The sequence below is a fragment of the Furipterus horrens genome, unplaced genomic scaffold (genome assembly GCF_987537825.1).
Source record: "Furipterus horrens unplaced genomic scaffold, mFurHor1.1.pri manual_scaffold_5, whole genome shotgun sequence".
NCBI lineage: Eukaryota > Metazoa > Chordata > Mammalia > Chiroptera > Furipteridae > Furipterus > Furipterus horrens.
In genome coordinates, this window is record NW_028327175.1 from 134398482 (window position 1) to 134424631 (window position 26150).

At 36.6% G+C, this 26150-nt stretch overlaps 1 protein-coding gene across 1 annotated transcript in view; it reads left to right on the plus strand.

Annotated features, from left to right (window-relative positions):
- Positions 1-26150, plus strand: part of HPSE2 (heparanase 2 (inactive)) — a 631267-nt gene that overhangs the window by 438163 nt on the left and 166954 nt on the right. The window contains exon 6 of the mRNA XM_090277853.1: positions 16-63. Within this exon, the coding sequence (XP_090133979.1) occupies positions 16-63 (48 nt within the window). The remainder of the gene's footprint in view (positions 1-15; positions 64-26150) is intronic.

Sequence of the window (26150 nt, forward strand, 5' to 3'; positions counted from 1 at the left end):
TTGTCTTCCTTACAGATTCATGAAGGTGGCAGGAAGCACAGTGGATGCAGTTACCTGGCAACAGTAGGTATTCACCATTTTCGCTCTTATTTGTTATCAGCTGCTGTGAAATGAAAGTTATTAGTTGTCATGAAGTTTATAGCTGACATTTAATAAGCTATTCTTCATCCTCCACAAAGAAAGTTGAAACTAACTCCAGAGTGTTCTTATGACACATACTAGTTCATAGTAATACAATTTAAAAACAACAACAACACTGACACATTTGGAAGAGCTCAGCTATCATGTACTCTTTTAAATCAGTCTGTCATCAGTGAGCAAGTAATGGAAATCTGAACATGTCACAATTTCTCCATAAGCTTTTGCTTAGGAATAAATTTTCTTAGGAGAGGAAATATTGTTGATTACTCAATATATCATGTGAAAATAGAAACACTTCATTATATTAATGGCAGTGCTCTTAATTAGTGCCAAGAGAGTCACTAACATGAAGCAAGTTAAAAAACAAAAAAGAATATGAAGGGAATGAAGCAGCTCCAGCAGAGAATGAACCCCAACACTCCAGGAAGAAGCTTACAATGGCAAAGATATATTACCCCGATGGGAGATTGATTTGTAAAGATAATTTTCTGAGACATAACTTGACATTTTTCTAAGTTTCCTTATGGCATTTGTTCTGGGATGTCCAACATCTTACAACATTTCACGATTTGAACCTGTAATGCTGCCTTTCCTTTTTGTACGAAATCTATACCACAGCATCTTCCAAATCATCTGTCATCTAATGTGGTCCTCACAGCTGATATTTTGCTCTTATTCTGTGCCCTCATAACTGTCAACTCTGGCCATCTTTCTCGGTTATGCTAACCTTTCTTCCCTAGCTTGTAACTCGTCTTCTTCCATTTTAAATGGGTCACAGTATTCCTTACATATTCATGACATGTCTGAAAGAAAGCAAAGTGAATGAGATCTTTATTAAGTATCCCAAAAGGAGTTTTGGGTTGTTGGCAATCAATAACTTCAATCATAATGGAAAATATTTTATTTTACATGTATACTCTTAGTTTCTCTGAACGACAAGTTTGAAATCTTTTCAGACATTCTTAGCCTTCAAATTGTTTTTGTAAGTCATGGAATCAGTAAGTATGAAGATCTTATCATTCTTTTGCTTAAAACCCTCAGTGTCTTCCCTTTGCACTTAGACTAAAAGCCAAACTTTCTACTCTGGTCGACAGGCCCTTTGTGTTTAGCCTCTGCTACATCTGAGGGCATCTGGTGCCATTGTGCCCTTACTCATTCTGTCCCAACACACTGGTGGTCTTTTGCTCCATAGAAAGCTCACAGGCATGTTGGCCTCAAAACCTCTGTACATGCTATTCCTCTGCTCAGAATACTGTTCCCCCCATTTTTTGTGTGACTGGCTCCTTCTCATCTCTTAAGATTCAGCTTACATGCCATCTATTTTAAGAGGCTTTCCCTGTCTAAACCAGGTTCCTCACTGATTCTTTTCCTTAGCTCTTTTTTTTAAAATAATTAATTTGTTTGTTTGTTTATTTTATTTTTAGAGAGAGGGGAAAGGAGAAAGAGAGGGAGAGAAACATCATTGTGTGGTTGCCTCTCACTCGCGCCCCCAACTGGGGACCTGACGTGCAACCTAGTAATGTGCCCTGACTGGGAATCAAACCAGCAACACTTGGCTCGCAGGCTGATGCTCAATCCACTGAGCTACAGCAGCCAGGGCTATTCCTTAGCTCTTTTATTCATAGTGTTTATTGTAGCTTATAATTACTATTTTTTCTTATAACTTGTTTTTGTAAGTTGTGTGTTTGTCTCTTCCATCAAAATAGTACTTATTTAATTCAATAAGTGCTTATTTAGGCAATTGTTTTTGTTTTAAGACAATACTTTCATTCTATTAATTACATTAAAAGTGGCATATTAGAACCAGATATAGTTTAGTGGTTGAGCACATGGGCATCAATGTCAAAAAGTCTGAGCTTCAATCACAGTTCTTTCAAGTATTGTCTCTATAATCTTTGCAAATCTTTATAAAATTCAGTTTCTGATTTTGTTAAAAATTTATTTTTCAATTACAGTTGACATGCAATGCTATATCAGTTTCAGCTGTAGAGCATAGTGATTAGACAATCATATAATTTACAAAGTAACCCCACCATTATTTTAAGTATCTACCTGGCATCATAATTTGTTATTACATTATTATTGGCTATATTTCCTATGCTGTACTTTACATCCCTATGACTATTTTGTAACTACCAGTTTGTATTTCTTAATCCCTTCACATTTTTCACCCAGTCCCCCATTTAGGCAATGTTTATTGGGCATTTACTTTGGAGGGAAATAACAACAATGATAATAATAATAACAATATGGCAGAAACTGTCACAGACTTGTGTATGCCTTACCATATCTGATCCTCACAACAACCGAATGAGGTAGGGACTATTTTTATCTCTATTTATCAACAACTTAGAGAAAGTTGTAGAAAATCCAAAGACTGTACAGAAAGTGGCAGGTTTTGGACTTGAAGTTTAGGTCTGTCTCCCTCTAAGGGCTATTCTCTTTAACTATTACTGCTCTGATAATAAGAAATGATCTTTTACTGAAAGTACTACATTCTAGTGGGGGACTTCAGATCCTCTTCAGTGTCCTCACCAAAGGCTATCTGGATAATGGATAAAGAATGAAGCTTGAAGAATTTGTAATTAGACTATTTTTACTTGAAAAATCAGGCTCTTAGGTTTGAAGACCAAGATACATAAGTTAATGTTTGGTGCTGCCTGCCAAACCATGCAGAAAAACCAGCAAGAGTTAGTGAGATGAAGTTGCAGTTACAGAAATAGTGGAGTAGCTTCCATCAGACATCAGTGAAAAATCTGGACAAAACACATACATTGAAGAGTGACCAAAAAGAAGCAAAAACTAGAAGTTATTCAATTCCTTGAAAGAAGTGAATATTACTGGTGAGATCTGTGGCTACTTAACAAACGATGCAGAATGAGGGGGCTAGAACCCAAATGAAATACATGATTATGTTGATTTGAGGTTTCGGAAGAAGGAGTGAAAAGATGGACATCCCAGAAAGGAGCTGCAGGGCAAAATGCCAGATATGCATATGAATTTGCCTCAAATCTTTGTCCCCCTGAAATGTGCATTTTCAAGGGAGACTCAAAGGAGCCTGGTAAAAAGAAATAGCTGAAAGCCTGAATAGTCAAACAGAGATTGCAATTGCTGTCACAGGAGGGGCAGGGATTATCATTTGAATCTTATAAATTAAGAGAGGCTTGATAAACACCTTGTGCTTTCCAGTGAAAACTGAAAGAGTCATGCCTCAGGAGTACAGTCTGTGTCCCAGGACTGAGGAATTGGTCTAAGTACAATGTATAACCAAAACGGACCCACTCTAAGAAAGTGTAAACTGAAGCTGCTACAGGAAAAAGATGATCAGCCATTCACTCAACCTCCTGCCAGATCCAAAATCAACACTTGTCTGTCTCTACAACATACAATCAAGGAATATCAACAAGAACAAACTAATGATACACTCCATAAATGAACGCATCTCAAAATCATCATGCAAAAAGCCTTATATTTTAAAAAAGCACATTTATATTATTCCAATTACATGAAGTTCTGGAATAGATTTTTAAAATTAGAATATTGTCCCTTTGGTATAGGGGATGGGAATATGGATTGAGAGGGAAAGGTGAATGAGGGAATATTCTGGGGTGATTATAAGGTGGGGTACACTGGAGTATGTGCTTATCGTAATTCATCAAATGATATGCTTACTATTTGTGCATATCATAGTATGTAAAACTTCCTTGAGAAAAATAACCATGAACAGTTACTGAACTCTAGTTAATGGTATGCCTGATGAAGTGATTAGGGTGAAGTATACCAAAGTCTGCAACTTGCTTTGAAATGCCTCAACACATAAAATAGATTTATGAATGGATAGAGGGATAGATAGATTGATAAATGTGTGATAGAGGGTGTATAGCAAAGTAGTAATTGTAGAACCATAGTGGTAGATACATGGTTTTCATTATATAATTCTGTCCATTACTCTGTGTTTGAAGTTTTTCATAACAAAATATTTAACAGGCCTAAATTGTTACACCTAAATAAATAATGTTATTCATTATGAAGTGGTATCTTGCTGTGAGAATATTTAAGAAAAGCATAATAAATGGGAAAATGCTTTTGTCAAGTCAATAAAGTAAAATATAAAATATGCAAGTCATACCTCAATAACACAAAATACACATGAACTCAAAGAAAAGTCCCTAATAGATTCATGGTGTTAATCTTTAAATGTATGGACTATAGGAACTCCTTTATTCTCATTTTTACTTTTCTGTAGTTTCCAATTTTCTGCAATCACCATGTAATGCATTTTTCTTTATTATGGAAACCATCAGTACCCAGCTCCACCCTTCCCACCTCCAATTGCCCCTCTCTAGAAGCAATCCTCACAATGTTAGCCACTTCTGATGGTTTTTTTTTTTTCATATTTCTAAATAACAGTTGAATGCTGCTGTTTCTTGATTTCTTTTCCAGTTCAGTTATTATATATTAATTTCCTACTATGGAAGATGAGAATTTAGCTCTCTTATTTCCCTAACTCCTCACACAGTGAAACATCCCATCCTCCAATATTTTGCATCTTAAGTATTGGTGAGATCAGAATTCAGTGCTCACATTTTTATGATACAAATATGATACCTGGTAGAGAATGTGGTGTGCTGTAATTACATATTCCTTCTTTCACAATTTTTTGCTTTCCCTAGAATTAATAACTGGCTTCATTTGCCTAGTTTCCTATTAATCTATCCCTAACTCTGTACCAGAGGGGTAAATCTCTCTCTATCCAAACACCCCAAGTAGCCATCAGTTTCATCTCATCCTTGGAGATTCTCACCTGGAGCAGGCCCTCTCTGGTCCCACCTGGACTGGTTGATCTCTGTCCTTCCTGCACGGCTGTTGTCCTGGGATCTCCCTTCACCATCATCCTGGGGATTCCTTTGGCTCTCTTACTGTTGGATCCATGCCTTTTTTTTTTTTTTTTTTTTAATGTTTACTCCCTCATTTTAGTGGAATATTTTTTCCAGGAAATTCCTGAGAAAAGATAAATGAGAAGTAAATATACTGATACCTTATATTAGAGTTTGATTTGTATTTTGGATGCATAAAGATTTCCCTCAAATTATGATGTCTGCCTCCATTTTGTTCTGACTTTCCTTACAACTATTGAGAAATCCAGTGCCTTTTACACTTCCAATCCTTATATCTGCCCTGGTTTTTTCTATCTTGGTACTTTTAAGATCTTGTCCCAAGTGATCCTTTATGCGATTCTTTTTAAAATTCTGTTCAGTAGGTATGTGGTGCACCCTGTCAATTTAAAATTCATATCCTTCAGCTTAGAAAAAACTTCTGAATTTTTGTTTCTTGGGTAATATTCTTCTTTTTATTTTCTGTGCTGTCTCTTTCTGGAACTTCTACTAGTCAAATATCAGAACTCCTCAAATGGTACTCTAATTTTTATGTATTTCCTCTTCCTTGTTTTTTCTTGTTTTCTCATAAATTCCCTTAATCATCTAAATTTTTCGGTTGAATTTTTCATTTCTGTTACCATCGTTCCAATTTCCGAAAGCTCTTGTTATTCCTCAATACTTTTTTATGACTTCTTATAGCTTCTTTCTTGTTCCTCTGAGGTTATCACTTTTAATTGCTTATTTAATTTTGTTTGTTCTTTTCTCTCCTCTTCACCCTTCCTACTTTGTGTTGCAGGTGAAGTCTTTTATGTATATTTTTCATTTAGTCATAGAGATTGTTTTTTTTTAATGTGTACTTAGGGATTGAAATTTTATAAAATAATAATTTGTATTACTTTATCAGGAGAATTATTAAGTAAAACTGGCATTTTGTTATATTGCAAGTGTGTGACGATGATCATAAGTCAGTGTGATGCTCCTTTGACGTTTCACCCACTGTTTGCTTTTGAAGCATCAGTCCCAATGTCAGCATAATCACTACAATCCATGAGAATCAGATCAATTACTTAACACTTTATACATCGCACCACCCTTTGTTTTTAGTGCCAATACAGCAAGTTATTTTAGTGCCATTCATATCAATGTCCTTTATCAATGCTTAATTGGTGTTAATATTAGATGAATGCAAGAAAAAAAAAGCTACATCTATAGGTTTACGCAGATATTAATATCCTGAACTACTAACTTTGTCTTCATGTTTGTGGCTAAACCTTTAATTTAACAAGTTACTGTGTTGTTGAGAGGGGCACTGAGGCGATTTCTTTTACTGCCTTCACTGAGTTTTCATCCAGCCGTCGTTCAACAATGTCAGCTGCGAAGGCTCTGTAAGTCTTGCGGCTGCCTTGGGCATCTTTCTAGCCAGAGTAGTACAATAACCTGCTCTTTTAAGTACAATAACGTTCAAAGTAATTTAAAAATGTTATTGCAAAATAAGACAACAAAATGTTCTTATTTCCATATAGGCAGAGAAAAAAACATCAGAATTTCAAAATAACCTACTGGATGGTTATGGGTTACACAGATTATAGCAGGCATAGCAGAAAAAAATCTTGACAAACTGAGTTAACTTTTAAAATCATACATACTTATCCCCCAAAACCATACCTTAGAAGAGTCAAGAAAACAAGAGTTTATGAGCATACATTCCATTAGCTGACTGAGCAACGATATGATCACATGTCATATAGGCTCTGAAAATCCCCACTGTAAACTTGTGAGAGAATGAGAGTGAAAATGGCAAATAAGGGTCTTAGTGTTATAATGAAAATATAATAGTTTTGATGTCATGGACCCATAAAAGGGCCTTAGGGACCCCCAGGAGTCCCCAGACCACACTCTTAATAACCACTGTTATAGAATGAGGGTAGGGAGTCTCAGGGCCTAGTTGCTTCACAGTGCTACTGTGTCAGTCCACCCAGTCACCCCATTCTCAAAGGCACCTAGTACTTCCAGCTCCTGAGACTTTTTAGGATTCGACAACAAGAAGTATGCTGCCTGCTTTTAGGCTTCTCTAAAATAACCCACAGATGCTGAATTCAGCTTTCTCTGGTCAGCTAAATCAGTTACCACCCTTCCTACTGTTTTCTAATATCAGCACTTTTACTATGGTGTTTTCTTGTCCTATTCTCTTAGATCTTGTAAGTTAATGCCTTTGGCGGGGGGTGGTGCATTACCATTGTCTTCGTGGGGTTTTGGGAAGGAGTTTAGTAAATGCCTGTTTTTAAATCACTATATTTAATCTGAAATCCTGCTTTTTCAGTTCTTCTAGGATTATTTTTAATAAGACAAAATTTTAAAATTACTCTTCAAAAATAGGAAATTCATTTAAAATATTTATCCAGTTCAGCAAAACCAGGTGTTCCCAATGCCTGGACCCCACCAGAGACCAACAATAAAAACTATGACCATGTGGCCCAGACATCAGTATTTTTAAGAAGTCCATTAGGCAATTCTGATGTTTAGTGAGGATTGAGAACTACTGTCCTGCATCCTTCTGACTGACCATCAGTAACCCCTGGGCACTTAAACTCCAGAAAGCACACTCAGCCTATGGTTCCTAGACCACTACCAGAAGCAACAGCAGCATCACCTGGAGCTTGTAAGAAATGGAAATTCTCAAGCCCCATCAAATGTCCACTGAGGCAGGACCCAGCAACCTGTACTCTAACACTCCCTCGCGGGGATTCTGATGCACTCTGAAGCTTGAGAACCACAGCCACAGGGGATGACTTCCTGGACCTGATTTCTTAGAATACATTCATGACCATATTTTTTGGCATAAAACTTTCTTCAATAGCTTCTTTATTGACATGTGGATGGGAGAAAAGATTTAAGGAAAATTGTCCTGGGAATTGACCTTCGGAAAATTCCTTGCCCTTTGTAATCAGAGTCAAAGTTTCAAGTCATCTAATTTTTAATAAGTTTTCTCATATAAAAGTCAGCACTTTTCCCCATTTGGCCTTAATCTGCACTTACATACATTATTCCTTACTTGTTGCAGAAAAATGAAATATGGTGGTATACTACAGCCGTAGGCTTAAAGAGATCGATTTTAGAATTTTAGCTACATTGAAAAGCATAAAGGTGAACATTTTTAAAAAGTCACTGCAAGAGGAACTATGGATTTGCCTATAATATAAGTAAATGTGAGCAAATGACTCTTGAGAAGAGCATCTGTGGGAAATTCATGAACATTGCCGGGAGTAATGGGACGTTAAGTGACTTGTTAAGCAGAGATTCTGCTTAAAAGGAAAAGCTGAAGGAATTCACCGTATAGATACTCAATTTTAGAGAAAAGAGTTCAAGCAAAATGTGAACCTTATTTATAAAAAATTGGAAAAACCACTTAACAATGTAAGTAATTCACAAGAGTGATAAAATATTTAAAATACTGTTTTGGAAGTGAAGAACCTACAGAGCTGTGTCCATTATGGTTTGGTAGAAAGAAAATGGGCTTTGAAGTCAAATAGGCCTGGACAGCATTCCTCCGATCCTTAGTAGATTTGGGGCCTTGATGAAGAAGTAAATTCTTCACAGCTCAGTTTTCCCACCTATAAAGTAGGGTTAATGCCTACCTCATAGAATTGTTGTAAAGACTAAATGATGTAATGCGCAAAAAGCACTCTGCACAGTACTATATACATCTTAAGTACTCACAGACTGTGTTTCCTTCTTCCTTCCTCTTCTGTCTTTCTGTGATCCTTCCCAATCTCTCCATTTATGAAAGTGTCTCACTATGGAATAAACAGATGTTTAGCACATATTCCATTATTGAACATTTTTATAGCACTCTGCAGATGCTTCAAGGCTTTTGCTTACAGTCTTTTCAGCCAAAGGAGGAAACTGGGTGGTTCTTTGGGTAACCCTGTTGTGTTTTATTTATTAATTCATTCAAAGGTTATTTTTTGAGCACCAATAAATATTTTCAGGCATTGTGCTAGATGTTATAGATAGACTAGTTAGAAAAAGAGACAAGATCCTTTCTGGGGAACTCAATGGGCTTCTAGTTAGCAAGGAGTTTGTCCCTCTTGTGATCATTTCTGCAAGCCATGTTTATTCTCCTTCTTCCCAAAGAGAAGGTGGAAGAGGAGAGGTGCTTCTGGTAGAGGAAGTAAGGATCACAATAAGAAGAAAATCCTTGTGGGCCCCAGAGAGAGCCATGCCTAGATATGTATCTGTTGCAGAGAATTTAAAAAGAAAAGGATAAGGAGGAAAGGGAGCCAAAATTACACATGGAGCTTGGCTGCAAAAAAAAAAAAAAAAAAAAAAATAATAATAATAATAAAATAAAATCTGAAAAAAATGAAGAAAAAGAACTTTCTAAAAGTGAGAAGAATCGAAGAGCTCTTTAAGAAGGAGAAGACTATCTACACACACCTGTGTGTATATATATGTATTATACATATTTTAATTGAGCATTTTCTGGGACCATGCTCTGTGCTAAATTCTTTAGAGAAGTAGTCCAGAGCATGGGTTTTGCTCTCTAACAGATTGAGTTCAAGTCTTCCACACATAGTTTCCGCGTGACCTTAGGCAAGTTGCTCACACCTCATTGAGCTTCAGTGCCTTCTTCTGTGACGCAGGTGGTGGGCTCCTTACCATTGGCTCAAGAGGTGCTTGTAGCTTTCCTCTCAGCATGATTATTCTGGAAGGCTGGGTAATCTTACTAGTTCCCTTTACCTCATTCACTCCCACGGAAGCTGTCTGTCTTCCACTGACGTGGGCGAGAGAGAGTGAGCAACTCCCTTCCCATTTCACAATGTGTATACACACATAAAACCCCCCAAAAGGCTCAATCTGGCATTATCTCCAGGTTTCCACCAATGTCTCCTCTGCGTAAGGAGGGAAAGTTTGAAAAACACTGGTCCAGACCCTTGTACATAGCTAATAACATCTGCCATTAATTAAAATTGCTCAAGCACATTATATGCATCATATCAAGGGCATCTGACCAATATATGGATATTAAATGGGCAGCTTTTAAAGACTTGTTAGACTTGAAATCCCAAGATTATGCCTGGTCCCAAATGTCCTTGTTTTAATTACCCTGGAGCCCACCCTGGTGATGCGCTGTTAATTATATCTATCTATTTTGTTACTTCATGAGATATCAAAGGGTCTGAATGCCAGCTTAGACTTAGAAACTCCTGACTCTCATGTCCTTTATTCCTCTGTGAAACAAGCATTGCAGTAGTCTGGAGTCATACTAGTCATCTGGTTTTGAATTCTGGCTCTAATGCTTACTATCATGTACAAGTCATTTAACTGCACTGAATCTCAGTTTTTACATTTGTAAAAGAGGTATTCACTCATTCAAAATATATTAATGGAGTATCTACTCTGTGACAAGCACTGTTTCAGGTGCTTGGGATAGATTACTGAACAAAACAGACAAAAATCCCTGCCTTTATGGGGCTTACATTCCAGGAGAGCATGGTGGAGTTTGGTGGGGAAGGAAAAGGGTGGATAAAGACAATAAACAATAACTATAATAAGAAAGTTGTATAGTATGTTAGAAGATCAAAAGTTGGAATAAAGGAAATGTTGAATGGAAGAGGGCAGACTGCAGTATTAAATGGAGTTATCTTTGAAAAGGTAAGATTTGAACCAAGATATAGAGTAACTAGGAAGCAAGGGACTTAGCTAAGCAGATTCCTTGAGCAGAGGAGCAGCTAGATCAAAGGCTCCAAGACAGGAGTGCGTCTTAGGTGTCATATTAGCTTCCATCACATAGGATTGTGAGAATAAAGGAGAGGAGGCCTATAAATATGCATGAAGCATAGTACTTAATACTCAGTATTTAGTAAGTTTGGTTATGATTATTATCATTTTCACAGATGACACATTTCCACCTGCTCAGTGTGTTGTGGCATGTAAATGGAATGGTTCCTTTTGAAATTGCTATTTTCCTTCATATATATTCCAACTTTTATACATACTACTCTGAGATGAAAAAATACACTTATTATGTCTGAATACTTTTCTTTCTGGGCAAGAGTCATGAAAAAGGTGTAAACTGTTTTTTATTTAAAACATCTTTGAGGCTAAATTGGAAATGTGACCACTGTTCCCAGGTCTTCAGTTGCTTTTATCAGTTTTCCAGTGGTTATTATCTAAAAGGCTGCTACAATCAAAAGCATAGCCACCACTAGGGAAGACTTTCCAATATTTCCAGACAATCTAACATTTTCCTCTCCGTGTTTCTTTTCAGTTTTTGAGAAAAGAATAGGAGATGTTACATTATTGAAATTCTATTTTCGCTATCTTTAACTGCAAATCCTTGGAGGATTTGAAGCTCTGTGTACAGTTAGTGTTCAATGTCATGTACTGTGTGAAAGCTTTACATCTACCAAATACTGTTGTAGCTGCTTTACATAAAATTAAATCCTCGAAAGACCTGACTACCATGCTACACAGAATATGGTCCAGACCAGCAGCATCAGCACTACCTGGGAATTGTTAGAAATGTAGGACTTGGGCCTCACCCTAGACCAGTTATTGTGTCAGAATTTGTAGTCTAATAATATCCCAGGTGTTTCATATGCACATTAAAGTCTGAGAAGTACTTCCCTGGAAAAACAAATATCATTAACACCATCTTCCTCAGATGAAGTAAGTAAGCTTCAGAGAGAGCAGGTAACTTGTATAATTACTCACAGCTAGTAAATGGTGATCCTGGATTTAACTGAGGTCTGTTCACAGGGATGAATGCATACTCTTTCCACTAAGTATTTCCCTCACAGTTTCTTTTTTAATAGACATATTTCATAATCTATTTTATAGAGAAAAAAAGAAATAGTTCAGCTTCCACTTGAATGTACTTTGAAAGCATTTGCCCAGACAGGCTGAGTATAAACACCTGGTCTAAATAAACAGGTCTAGAAGATGATACTTGAATTTGTGTGTGACTGAGGGTGGATGCCATATGCTCCCCTGTACTTTTAAGATAACCTGCCTTTCTGTTGAATTAGGGAATCCAAGCGTAATTGTTGGCAGGATTCTCCCCAAATCTTACTCTGATGAGCAGAACATAAGAGCGAATAGGGAACAGCAGACTATGGCCTGAGGAGATGAACAGTCTGGTGTACAAGTCAGGGAATGTCTATTTTTACGAGTAAGGAGGAGGTATTTTTATGGTTTGCCTTGAGCGAATAGCCTCTGATGTTGAGAAAACAGACTGGGAACAGCTGGACCACACTTTGGATCAGTTGCAAAACAACTTGATACATTTGTCTCTGGTGTCATTTGATCCCTTGGAGAGCTGTATTATCTCAATGTGGATGTTTGACTTGCAGGCTTACTTTGTGCAGTGAGTACTGTTTGATTGTGTTCCTCAAATTACACGGAATGTTGATTACATTCACTTGGGAGTTTGGATTCTAGGATTACAGAACATGGAACCTCACAGATGACTGGGTCCTAGGGTCTCATAGACCCATCATTATATTTACCACTATCAGAATTCTGGTTTCTGGATGTAAACCATACTTGATAGCATCTGAGAAAACCATACAGATATTCAAAGTTATCTCCCATTTTCAATATCTGGTAATATATTCCACATTATCATCTTAGGTGGTCTTTGTGAACAACACTTTTCTAACTTGATCTCAGTACACAAGTTATTGTTCTTTTATTCAGTATTATTTTTTTCTTGAAAAAATTAAACAAGGGACACTTACCATTTAAAGGTTTGCAAAGTAAAATTGAATACACTTGTGTGATTTCAAAAGCAGCTAAATATTTTGTCTTAGAAGTTTAGAATATCTAAAGCAATCTATATATTCAATGCAATTCCTATCACGATACCAATGCAATATTTCACAGACCTAGAACAAAAATTTATATGGAACCATAAAAGACCTCGAATAGCCACAGCAATCTTGAGAAAGAAGAACAAAGTTGGAGGAATCATGCTACCTGATATCAAACTATACAACAATGCCATAGAATCAAAATAGCACAGTACTGGCATAAAAACAAACAGAGATCAATGGAAAATAATGGAGAGCCCAGAAATAAACCCATGCCTTTATACTCAATTAATATTTGACAAAGGAGGCAAGAATGTACAATGGGGTAAAGAGAATCTATTTTATAAGTGTTGTTGGAAAAATTGAACAGATAGGTCCAAAAAATTAAACTAGACTACCTTCTTACACCGTACTTAAGAATAAACTGAAAATGGATTAAAGACTTAAATGTTAGACTTGAAACCATAAAAATCCTAGAAGAAAACATAGAAAGTAAAATCTTGGACATTTCTCATAGCAATATTTTTTCTGATGTATCTCCTCAGGCAAGGGAAACAAAAGAAATACATAAACAAATGGGACTACATCAAACTAAAAAGTCTTTGCACAGCAAAGGAAACCATCAACAAAATGAAATATAACCTACTGCATGGGAGAACATAATCACCAATGATACATCTGATAAGGGGTTAATTTCTAAAATTTATGAAGAACTTATAAAACTCAATACCAAAAAAATAAACAATCCAATTAAAAAATGGGCAAAGGACCTGAATACATACTTGTCCAAAGATGACATACAGATGGCTAATAGACATATGAAAAGATGTTCAACATCACTAATAAGAGAAATGAAAATTAAAACCACAATGAGATACCACCTCACACCTGCCAGAATGGCTATTATCAATAAACCAACAAACAACAAATGTTAGTGAGGCTATAGGGAACCCTTGTGTGCTGTTGGTGGAAATTCAGATTGGTGCAGCCACTATGAAAAGTAGTATGGAGTTTCACCAAAAATATTAAAAATGAATCAGCCTTATGACCCAGCAATTTCACTTCTGGGAATTTATCTGAAGAAACCTAAAACACTAATTTAGAAGAATATCTGCACCGCTATGTTCACCGTAGCATTATTTATAATAGCCAATATTTGGAAACAGCCCAAGTGCCCCTCAGGAGGTAAGTAGATAAAAAAGCTGTGGTACATTTACACAATGTAATACTACTCAGCCATTAAAAAGAAGGAAATCTTACCTTTGGGGACAGCATGGATGAACCTGGAGAATATTATGCTAAGTGAAATAAGTCAGCCAGAGAAAGACAAATACTATATTATCACTTACATGTGGGGGGAGACGCCCTCAAAACTGGAATTATCTTCTGGTGGGCCGATCCTTTGTAATGCAGACTTCCCCAACTAGGGGAGTGTTCTAGGCACCCATCTGTATCAGCGTACCAGCTGGCATTATTGTGAGAGTCTGTGTTTGAAGACTCTTTCAACCCATTTGCCCCATTTCATGGTGAGGGATTTACAAGTGCACCAGCCCACACTGTGCTGAGTGTTCAACAGTTTTGGCCCAAAACAGTATGAACCCCATGCCCCACCCTCCCTACTTACCTGACCTCACACCGAGTGACGTTTTTGTTTGTTTGTTTCCCTGAATGAAAAAAGTCCTCAAAGGAAAATGTTTTGCTGATGTGGAAGAGGTGAAACGAAAAATAGCAGAAGCATTAAAAGGCATAAAATCAGTGAGTTCAAAAATTGTTTTGAGCAATGAAAAAACATCTCGATAGGTGTATTGCATCAAATGGAGAGTACTTTGAAGATGACTAAGGATGACTGAAGTTTATAAACACAGTATTTTATAAACCAGTTCTGGGTTTTGGGGGGATCCTCTTTCATATGTGGAATCTAATGAACAAAATAAACTAACAAACACAAACAAACAAAAACTTCATAGACAACAGTATGGCCACTACCAGAGGGTAATGGGGTTGTGGGGGAAGCAGGAGAGAGTAAAGGGGGAATAAATAGTGATGAAAAGAGACATGACTTGGGGCAGTGAACACAATACAATATGCAGATGATGTATTATAGAATTATACACCATAAACTTATATAATTTTATTAACTAATGTAACCCCAATAAATTAAATTAAAAGAAACCCAACTTGTCTTTTGATGATAAATTGAATGAGCCAACAACTGTCACATGAGAAAGGGCTGAGTACTCTGAACAAATAATTTACCCTGACAGACATTTGTTCTCCTTAAGAAAGGTGGCTGCTTTCTTCTCTCTTTGGTAAGAAATGATCAAGCACTTTTATCCCAGTTCCCAAATTTATGGCAACTGAAGGTCCTGTTAAACTTGTATTACCATGTCTGTACCCACCACCATCATCACCACCACTACCAGCTTCTCTGATAGTTGGGCTTCTTTCTAAGGAACAAAACCTCAGAGAATTCAAGAAAGCAAAGAGAAATAAAATGTATGTCGTTAGAAGCTATGGAGGATGATTTTGAGCATGTGCAGTATGTAATTTCATTATTGTCTAGAGTTACATGGCTGTTGCCAGGATCAGGAAGTTTCCTAAACAGAACGTGTTGTTGTTAGACAGCAGCATTACTGTGGTTTTTGCTGGTATTTGGTGCAGAGGTGGATAGATGTTTTCTGTCATTTTCCCCTTTTTTGCTTTCTTCCCACTTCATTTTGTATAAATAAAAGGAAACAAAGTTAAGGGTAACAAAAGAACCACCATCCATAAACACTTAAGTTGTACACTTGGCCTGTAGAAATCAAGAAATTCAAATTTTCTATAACTTTAAAAATTCATTTACATTGTATGTAATTAGTATAGTTTTTCAATGCTTGTTCAACTTTTACATAAGATGCCTTAATGTGAATCACATGAAAAATGTGGTTGAAATTTATGAATGCTTTACCATTTGCATTTCTTGTTTTGTGTGAGTAATTTTGCAGATTGGTGTTAGCCTAATAGGCTGGGAGGGGGACAAAGAGAGAGTTGGAAAATGCCCTTCCTTTTTGGATATGTGGTATGCCCAGAGTGAAGGGATGGTAATTTCCCGATGCCATAGGGACATTTTTATTTCATGAAGAGCCAAGTTTTGCCATAAGGAGAGCAGAAAGTGTTTGTTCCAGACAGGGAAAAACTGGCAGCCTCACCGGTAATAGCAATAGTTCACTGCTTGAGAAAACCAGCCTAGTGAGTGGGCAGACCGTGGACTGGGGGGGGGTCTCAGAATCCCATGAAAAACCTACAGGTCTTAAGAAATTTTACAGATCCTTATCTGCTTACCACAGGAGCCAACTCTTTATTGCTATTTCCTTGGGCTTAAGGCACTTCTTAGGGTAATCAGTTCTTTTATGATTCTGATGAAAATGATTTTTCTTAGAAAAATGCATGTATATATGCAGAAATACACACACACAATTTTACATAAGAGTTCAAGGTTTTTATAGATCCCCTGGAGCCCATCCACAGACCTCATAAGGAATCCTAAGACCCTAATGTCAAGAACTAGATTTGAGCATTGCTTCCTCCTGCCCTCATAACCACACAATTGACTCCCATGCCCCCAAGTCCTCTTTTTAAATGCCTTTTAAGTAGAATGTATAAAGTCCCCAAAATCTTAATGTAAATTAAATTATTCTTGTGTAACAAGATACAGGGGGTTGTGGGTAACAAGAGAAAGAAGTCTTTCTTAGTCTCCCCTTCATTGCTGCCCTCGACATTTTATATATATGATCAGTGTTCATCAAGACACTATAGAGAGAAATGGAGATGACACATGGAAAAGACACATATGACTATGTGAAGACACTTTATTTTATCTTAATTTTCCTGGACTGATATTTGCCAGAACTGTGGTGTAAGAGAAAAACAAGGGAGTGAGATGTTTGTATAATACTATTATCCATACTGTTTTTATGAATTCCTCCCTCCAAGATTCATGGAATATTGCTAACTGGCATATTCTTCCTAGCACTTCTGGCAACATTGGTAAGGACAAGTATTTTTACTACACTTGTACTAAGAATAATTATAATCAGCAGAAAATAATACACAACCGATATATCAGATATTTAATGAACAGATTGCAAAAAGCTGCTGATTATTCAAGTACATCATTTTCTGGAATCTATTCAATTAACAATTGCTTCCTGCTCACATGTGGGAGACAGTCAATAAATGTTGAATCTGAACCTGTTTCAATTGGGGCAGAAGTGAAACAATGATAATTACAAGATTCCTTTTCAGATACCTCCCCGGGTCAGGCAGTAAAATACATGTTTTGTTCCTGAAGAACACTCTGAACAGTGCTGTGGGGAGATAATTCAGGTTTATTCTGTATCACAATGTGGCCCTAAGGATAAAATACAAAGAGTTTCAAGATCATAGTGTTAGATAACAAGATGGTTTCCGGCCCTCCAGAAAAGAATAACCTTTAATACAATACTTTTTTAACCCTCCAACAGTCTTGCCAAAGTTATATTGTTATTTAATTAATAAAAATTATGTTATAGCACATGTATTAAAAGCATTGTTCCTTGAACTGTGATTTTCATGAAAACATTCTATTTTGTAGATGATGAAAGAGAGGTTGAGGTCAAATAATTTCATCAATTTATCTGTATGATAATATGGTAACTAATCAATTAATATACTTAGTTAATATGACTAATTATAATGCTTTTTCTAAAAGTGATTTTCTATTTTTTAACATTTACCAGGAGGACAGTTAAAGGGAAATAAAAACAAACTTAAAATGTGAACAGTTTCCCAAGGCTTGGCCTACCTTTAGTATGCATGTTAGGAGATATTGGATTTGGGGAGAAACAGTCACCTCCCTCAGATTAGTTGGAAATGCACCCACCTCAAGTGGTCCAAAATAAAAGTTTTACATGTCCTAGAAGAATTTGTGTGTGTGTGTGTGTGTGTGGTGTGTGTTTTAGTTATATCAGTGGGTTATTTTCTGTCTTCATGTGGTAACTTAATTAACTAAAATGTGAAAAATCAAGGAGGCAGAAAATGATATTTCACATAGGCTTCAAAAGCAATTAATGCCAACCTTCTAATGTCAGCTGGCCATTAACTTACATTTCAGGGCCAAATGGCCCTGTGACTAGCTCCTTTTTGTCAAGACCCCCAGCATCTTCACAGTTAATTGACATGCCCCTAGATACTCACTGTCAAGGACAGACCCACACTTGTACTTTTGGAGCATTAACACGCGAACTTCACACCTGAATGCCAGTGTAGTCTCTTCTTAGCAGGGCTGGCTTGTAACACAGGGCTCCATGCTCAGAAGGACCTTGTACTTGGTTTGATGCTCTGCTGTCACTATCTTGAAATTCTTAATGATTTTTAAACAAGGGCTTTTGCCTTCTTACATTGGACCCTACATATTATGGAGCCAGTTTTGATTCCCTATAATCACTTTTAGGCTTTTTTTTTTCTATTTTAAAACGTTCATGAAACTGCTGGACTTTGTTGGGAAGATTATCAAATACCTATCTAAGCTGGTGTAGTAAGGGGCATGGAGGAATAAGAAGTGAATAGCATGATTCAGTGCGACTCTGCTGTGCTTCCAAAATGTCAAATGCTAAAATTCCCCTTTGACTGTTCCCTCACATTAACCTTTCCTAAGTCCTTTTTACTACAGAACTAGCTCTTCATCTTCTCCCTGATGGAATTAGTAGCTCTATGTGTCGCATACTTATTATGGGTGTTGTACTTTACGTGCACCATCTCATGGAATCCTCACAACAACCATGGAGAGTTGGTGTTACACCTTCTTTATGGTGAGGAATACAAGGTTCAGAGGGCTTTACTACTTTGCTCAGTATTTCAAGTTAGGTCTGTCTGTTATTTTGTGTGTGTGTTTGCATCACCAGCATCTGTTCCCCACTTATACCAAGATCCCTTTTTAATATAAGACCAATATTTAGTTCCATTTTCTCTAAATATCTCTCAATCCTTACCTCTTTCTTTAAAAAAAATTAATCAGATTTATTGAGGTGACATTGGTTAATAAGATTATATAGGTTTCAAGTGGACATTTCCATGATACATCATCTGTATATTGCATTGTGTGCCCACCACCTAAAGTCAAATCTTCCATCGCCATCTATTTGACCCCCTTTACCCCTAATGATCACTCCAATCTCCCTTCCCTCAAGTAACTGTACAGTTGTCTGGGTCTATGAGTTTTTATTTGTTTGGCCACTTTGTTCCTTTCAGTTTTATGTCCCACATATAAGTGAAATAATATGGTTCTTAATTTTTTCTGTCTGACTTATTTCACTTAGCATGATATTCTCAAGATCAATCCATGTTGTCACAAATGGCAGTATCTCATCTTTTCTAATGGCTGAGTGATATTCCATTGTCTATATGTACCACAGCTTCTTTATCCAGTCATCTACTGAAGGGCTCTTCCTCTTTCATTTCCGTCGTATTTATGTCCTCTCTTCTCTCATATTCTCATTCCTTTTTCCCTCAGTTCTTACTCTTTCTAGGCCTGGACTTCCCTTTTTCATTCATTCAGTAGTCCTACTTAAAATTCTATTTTGTTGTAAATAAAGTCTCCCACATCTTTAACCTTTTCACAAATAACCCCTTTGCCTTTTGCAATTTTGTTACTTTTGATATCATCTTCTAAATAAAAATTATGTAAACCAACCATCACTGCAGCAAAGCAGTAACTATTTTGTTTGCATGATAAAAGTATTCTCCAAAATAAATTAGTCAGTTATAGCAATTTTGAAATCATTATTATTGCATAGTGATTGGACTCTAAGAAAACAGAGCATGTTAGATAGTGTAGAATTAATTAATACCTTTTCCACATTAATTTTACAAATATTTATTGAATACTCCTGCATCTAATATTTTGAAAGGAAATATAGTTGTTATTAGCGTTCAATTATTTGAACTTTATTTAACAAAGTTCCTACTGATTATAATAAAGACCATTGTATAACTTACCTATTTAGTCTCACCTAGAATGTCAATAATCAGCTAACTGAGGTCTCCCTGCTTCTTGTTATCTCACTTCCCAGTCCCTCCTCATCACTATCACCAGCTATTTTTTCTTAAACACACATCTGGTTATATTCTCCTCCTGTTTAAAAACATGATTTATTCAGCATCTAGTGACTGAACCCCCACTATGTGCCAAGCATATAAAGACATTAAGAATACAGTGAAGAACATGATATTCATAAGGACTTGCATTATAAAGATAACCTCTCATTTCCACCCCACTCCCCCCTTGGTAATAGCAATACTTTAGAACAACATGTAGGGCTTATCATAGTCGGCATGGCACTAATTGTCCCAGTTTTATCCCTGTTCATTCTAACTCCCTCACCCCTGGGCATGTTGTGCTCCCAATGAGGCAGTGTTTCTTTTTCCACAGCACGCATTTCAGGCTAGTGCTATTTCTTCTCCCTGCGGTGCCTTTCTTTCCCTTTTCTGACTTAAAAAATTTTACTTCTTCTTTAAAGCTGAGCTCCCATGTCAAACTTTGAACTTCTTCACTAAGCCTTTCTTAACTAACCTACCTACCTCAGCCTAGCAACTGTTGAACTGGAATTTTCTTCCTCTTTCCTTTCCCGTTCTTGCTCTTTGAAACTGGTGTTCTTAAGCACTAAATTTAAAGATTTACAAGAAAGGTAACATAAGTAGTGAGACGAAGAACTTCAAAATCCGTTAGCAAACTGAATACAGCACTCTAATTCACCTAGGGTTGTTATTTGATGGCTGGATAGTCTCAAGCAGTTGATAAACACTGGATGATATGTAGGGATAATACGCCTAATAGATAAGGTTTCAGCATCCAGGGAATTTGCAATGTAGTGGGGAAGATGCATTCTTTACATGAAACTACAGCAAGCAATAGATAAGAGTAAATAATGGAGTGCTATTTTTGAGGCGTAGACTAAACCAAAGTTATAGATCAGGTGAAGGCACTTAATGAAACCAAATGACTTGGCCCCCCTAACTCCAAGCAAGAAGTTATGATCCCATTTTACATGTGGGTTAGTAAGGCCCAGAGAGGTTATGTGGTCTGCTCAATCATATAACCAAAGAGTAGCGAGGCCAGTACCCATGATTTTTCCTGTACAGAACTCTCTGCCCTACACTACTACAAGGCAATGTATCAGCAAATCTTGTTAGATCTACCTTCAAAATATATCCAGATTTGTGCTGACTGGAGTGGTTCAGTTGGACGTCATCCTGTAAAGCGAAAGGTTGCCAATTGGATTCCTGGTCAGGGCACATGCCTGGGTTGCGAGTTTGGTACCTGACTGGGGTGCATTCGAGAGGCAACCAATCCATGTTTCTCTCTCACATAGATATTTCTCTCCCTCTCTTTCTCCCTCCCTTTCCCTTTCTCTTAAAAAAAATATATATATACATATATATGTATATGTATATATATATATATAGCTCCATATCTATATATCCATAGATATATATATAGAGATTCCAAACACTTCTAACCATTTTCACTACTGCTGTTAAAATTCAAAACAGTCTTTATTTCTTTCTCAGACTGTTGCAATATCCTCCTAACTGATCTTGCTCCCACCTATAGCCTATTTTCAACAGTCAACTAGAGTGATCCTATCGTTCCTCTGCTCAAAATCCTCCAATATTTCTTCATCTTACTTAAAATAAGAACCTAAGCCCTTAAACTGGCCTATGAGGCTCTACACTAAGTGGCTCTCTGAATTCATCTCCTGCTACCCCCCTCCGACCCCCTGTCCAACTCTACTCCTGCCTGCTAGCTGTTCCTTGAACATGACCCTTGCATTTGCTTTTCCCTTTGCCTAGAATATTCTTCATTCAGAAATATGCATGACTCTCATTTTTTTAGGACTCTGCTCTAATGCCACCTAACCAAAGTGGCCTTTTTCTGGTCACCTTTTGTAAAAGAGTGACTTGCCCCAGCTTTGTAACCCCTTCATCCTGCTTTATTTTTTCTTCATAGCATTTATCCCCCAACCTGACACATATATTAGTTTATTTTTATTCTTCCTCTACTTCCTAGAATATACATTCTATTAGAGCAGAGGCATTGTCAGTCTTATTTATTGCTATATTTCCAGTAACTAAAATGATACCTGGTACATAGTAGGTGCTCAATAATGAATTGTTGAATGAGAGAAATAAAGGATTATTAGTAAAGATTAGAGGCCTAATCAAACTGGTTTCCATTATACCTGGAACATCTCTTGTATTTTCTTGGTTCTTGGAATGTCTAACCTCCACATCTCTGCCATCAAATTTGTCCTTCCTTTGTTATTCATATTAAATCTCACTTTCTCTCTAAATTGTACATGTTCTAAGGAACATTAATTCCACAGCATGTTAACAGTTGGACCTTGCATTAATCAGCGTTCTCCAGAGAAACAGAACCAATAGGATCAGCATATATACAGAAAGAGATGTATTATGAGCAATTTACTTGTGATTATGGAGACTGTCAAGTACAGATCTGCAGTGTGGGCCAGTGGGCTCAAGACCCAGTAGAGCTGATAGTGCAGATGAAATCCAAAGGCATCTGCTGGACTGCCCCTTGCCTTGTCTCATTGGGGAAACCAGTCTTTTTGTTTATTCATGCTTTCAACTGATGGGTTGAGGCTCACCCACATTATAGAGGGAAGTCTGCTTACTCAGAGTTCACAGATTTGAATGTTAATTTCATCCAAATATACTCTCTAATTTGATGCATAAAACTGACCATCACAGTCTCTGAAAAAATGACCCCATTATTAAATAATTTTGTGAAACCCTGGAATAATTAATATTTGTTCACTGTGGTCTTCTTGAAGTCTTATATCAATTTCCAGGGTGTGCACCTTTTGGGACTGGTGTTCCATGCATATGCATTGGGAAAATGCTAGACCAAAAGGTCATTAAGATTCTTTCCATTTCTAAAAGGTCAAAATTCTAACTGACTTGCCCAAACTATATGGCTGCATTCATTACATTAGAGCTTAGGCTAAAACTCAGTTTTCTTGCACATCCATTGTCAAAGTTACTTATTACAGCTTTGTAATATCAAAACAATTGAAAACCACCTAACAGTTTATTAAGATGGAATTAGTTAAATAAAATTCATGGTATATGCACATAAAAGAGTACTATGCAGCTTAAAAAAGAAAGAGGAGGCTCTTTGTATACTAATATGATGCAATCTCCAAAATATATTTAGGTGAAAAAAAGAAAGTCAAGAACAATGTGTAGTATATTGCCTTTTATGTAAAAATATGTGTTGAGAGAGAATATATGCTTTGATTATATGTGCTTAAAGTCATTGTTAGCATTTTTTGCCACCAAGGAGAATAGAGTCACCAGGACACAGAGGTGGGAGGGGGAGACTTTTCACTATACATCATTTGTTCCCTTTGATTCCTGACCCTTGTGAATCTATTACCTATTCACAAACAAGAAGTAAAGAAATAAAAAGTAACCTAAGGTGATTCAATGAATCAGGGAGTTGGAAAACACTGGACTGTATGTTGTCCACTTAGACCAGAATCCTCTGAAATTTAGTACAAGTTTTGTCCCAAGCTACCTCCTCCAATGATTTCCCTTCTGCATCCTTTGAAAGAGATACTCATGCCCCTCTCCCTTCTCCTGCCTCTCCAACTTCTCAGCCCTAATACAGGCTTGTGATTCCTAGGGGAGCACCAGTTATGGTTATTCTGTGTTTGCCAAGTTTATTACAACCTGAGAGGAAAGCTGTATCAGGGCAAGGAGGGGCCAAGGAATGGCCAGCAGCCCAGATTCAAGATGGATGTCCAGAGATGAGCCGTGGCCTCTGGTGCCAATTTAGCAGACTCTCTCCTTACATTTCAGTGTTCTCCTTTGGAAAATAAGGATAATTTACTTGGGTCAGGGACATTTTGAGGCTCAAATGAGATTATAGATGAAAATGTACTTGGCAAACACAATGGGTTTTATATATGTGGAAGAGAGGTGATTTGTCGTTGGAGAGTAAATTGTTCCAGGTGCATCCACTAAAATGACAATGAACCATCATTGTTCCTGGTCGCTGCACCACCATTCCTCATAAAGGAAGCACAAAGGAGCCATGTCTTCAAGCTCTGGAACCTCACCCTAAGTGTATAAGAGACATTCTGGGGAAGCCAAAGTTCAGAGACATAGCCAGGAATTACTTCCCCTGTTCAAATGGGCTCCCTTGCCAGCTCTTTGCCAAGGTCTCTCCTGTGGCCAAGAGAGGTTATGGTAGGTAAAGGGTGCCTTTTCAAAGCTGCCTTTTTATTCAGAGTGGAAACATTTAGAAGTAGAACATGGAATTATCTTCAGAGGCATAGGAAGGAGGCCAATAATGAGTTGTATGACCTTGGATCAATGATTTCACCTCTGGGTCTCAGTTTCCAAGTCTGTAAATGAGAAGGTCTTTAGGACCCTCTAGCCCCTTCCAATTCTAAAGTAAGAAAACTACCCAGCACAACTGGGAAATGGAATATAGAAACCCCAGGCATTTGTGCAATTCTGCATTCAAACTGACCTCAAATGTAGACCATAAATTTGCAGTGAGAACCACTCCAGATCAGCATTCTTGTTCTTTAACACGTGACCATTTTTCCTTCTCACGTGTACTTCAGTTTGATCCACCCTACCAGCAGCACTTCCTGTCTTCATTCCGACAACCAAATAAATAACAAGCCTAGTAGCCAAGAATGAAATTAGTAGCAGGTGGAACTACTTAGTTTTAATGATGGCGCAACTAAACTTCAATTGAACAAAGACTCATAACTTTTCTGTTCTTAGCCCATTAATGCTTCACAAGTGCTTAGTGAAGTTGGCCACACCCAGCTCCCAGGGAGGAAAATATTACCGCTCTTAGCAATTATTGTCAGCTCTGCTTTCCACCTCTAGAACTGGACCCATTTTTCTGTAAAATTTCACGTCACGTAGGCCAGGGCTTGTTTGTTTTATCTTTTAAAGTTTGTTGTATTTAAATTTGCTCAGAGGAGTCTACTCTTTTCCTGGGGTGAAAGGGTGATTTGAAAAGAACTGTCCATAGGAACTTCCCAATGTTTTGTTTTATAAACAGTCAGGAATGGCAGCAGGAAGAATTATATGAAAACATTCATGTATCCAACTCATAATTAATAAGTATTAATTTTTTTAAGTTTTGCTTATTATATTTTGTATAAAACAAAACATCATATATAAAATTGAAGTCTGCCTGTTCTTCCACCTAGTCTCATTATTTTCCAGAGATAACCACTTATATAATTTAAGACTGCATACTTCAGTCTATATTTATTTTTATATTTTTACTAAAGGCATGAGAATCTATAAACTAGCTATTGTATTGCTTTGTATGCTTTAAACATTTACATAAATTACATAATTTAAAATTATATAAAGTTACATAAAATAAAGTGATAACACTCATATTCTGCAAATTGCTTTCTTTATTCAATATGTTTTTAAGATCAACATATAGTTACATATAAATTTATTTTATTTTTTTCTGCTATATAATATAATGAAAAACATTTCCTATGTTAAAGCATGAAAGTATTCTCCTTTTTTACTTAGAGTTTTAAAGGGTTGGTTTCTTTTTTAATCCTTAAATCCTATTCCATCTGGAATATATTTTTGTTTATGGATGTGAATTAGAAATCTGATTTTATAATTTTCTTCATATAGTTCCTACACATTTGAATAGATTTATTCCCAAGAATCTTATAGGTTTGCTAAATGTCATCTTCTAACACAGTTTCTAACTAGTTGTTTTTAGAATTAGGGAACACTATAGATCTTATATGTTCATCTTTTAAGTAACTACCATGATAATTTTTTTACCAGTTCTCAAAACTTTTCTGTAGTTTCTTTAGCTTTTCTATAGATTGTTATATTGATTGCAAGTAATGATAAATTAGGCTCTTTATTTATAAGAGTTATAAAATCTTTTTGAACTAGTTAAGATCTTCAATCCAGTGTTTAATGCTAGGAGTAATGGAAGGCATTTTTATCTGTTCTTGACTTTAATGGAAATGACTTAATTTTCACCATAAGGTTTGATGTTTTCTCTGGGTTATTGGTAGATAGCCTTCATCAGGTTGAGATGATCTTATCTTCCTGGCCTGTGAAAAAGTAGTTTGTTTTGTTTTGCTTTTTAAGTAATGGAAAGTACTTGTTTTTATCCAACTTCTTTTCTGTGCCTATCAAAACGATCATGTAGCTTTCTTCCTTTAATGTTAAGATAGTGTATTACATAAACAGAGTTTTTGAT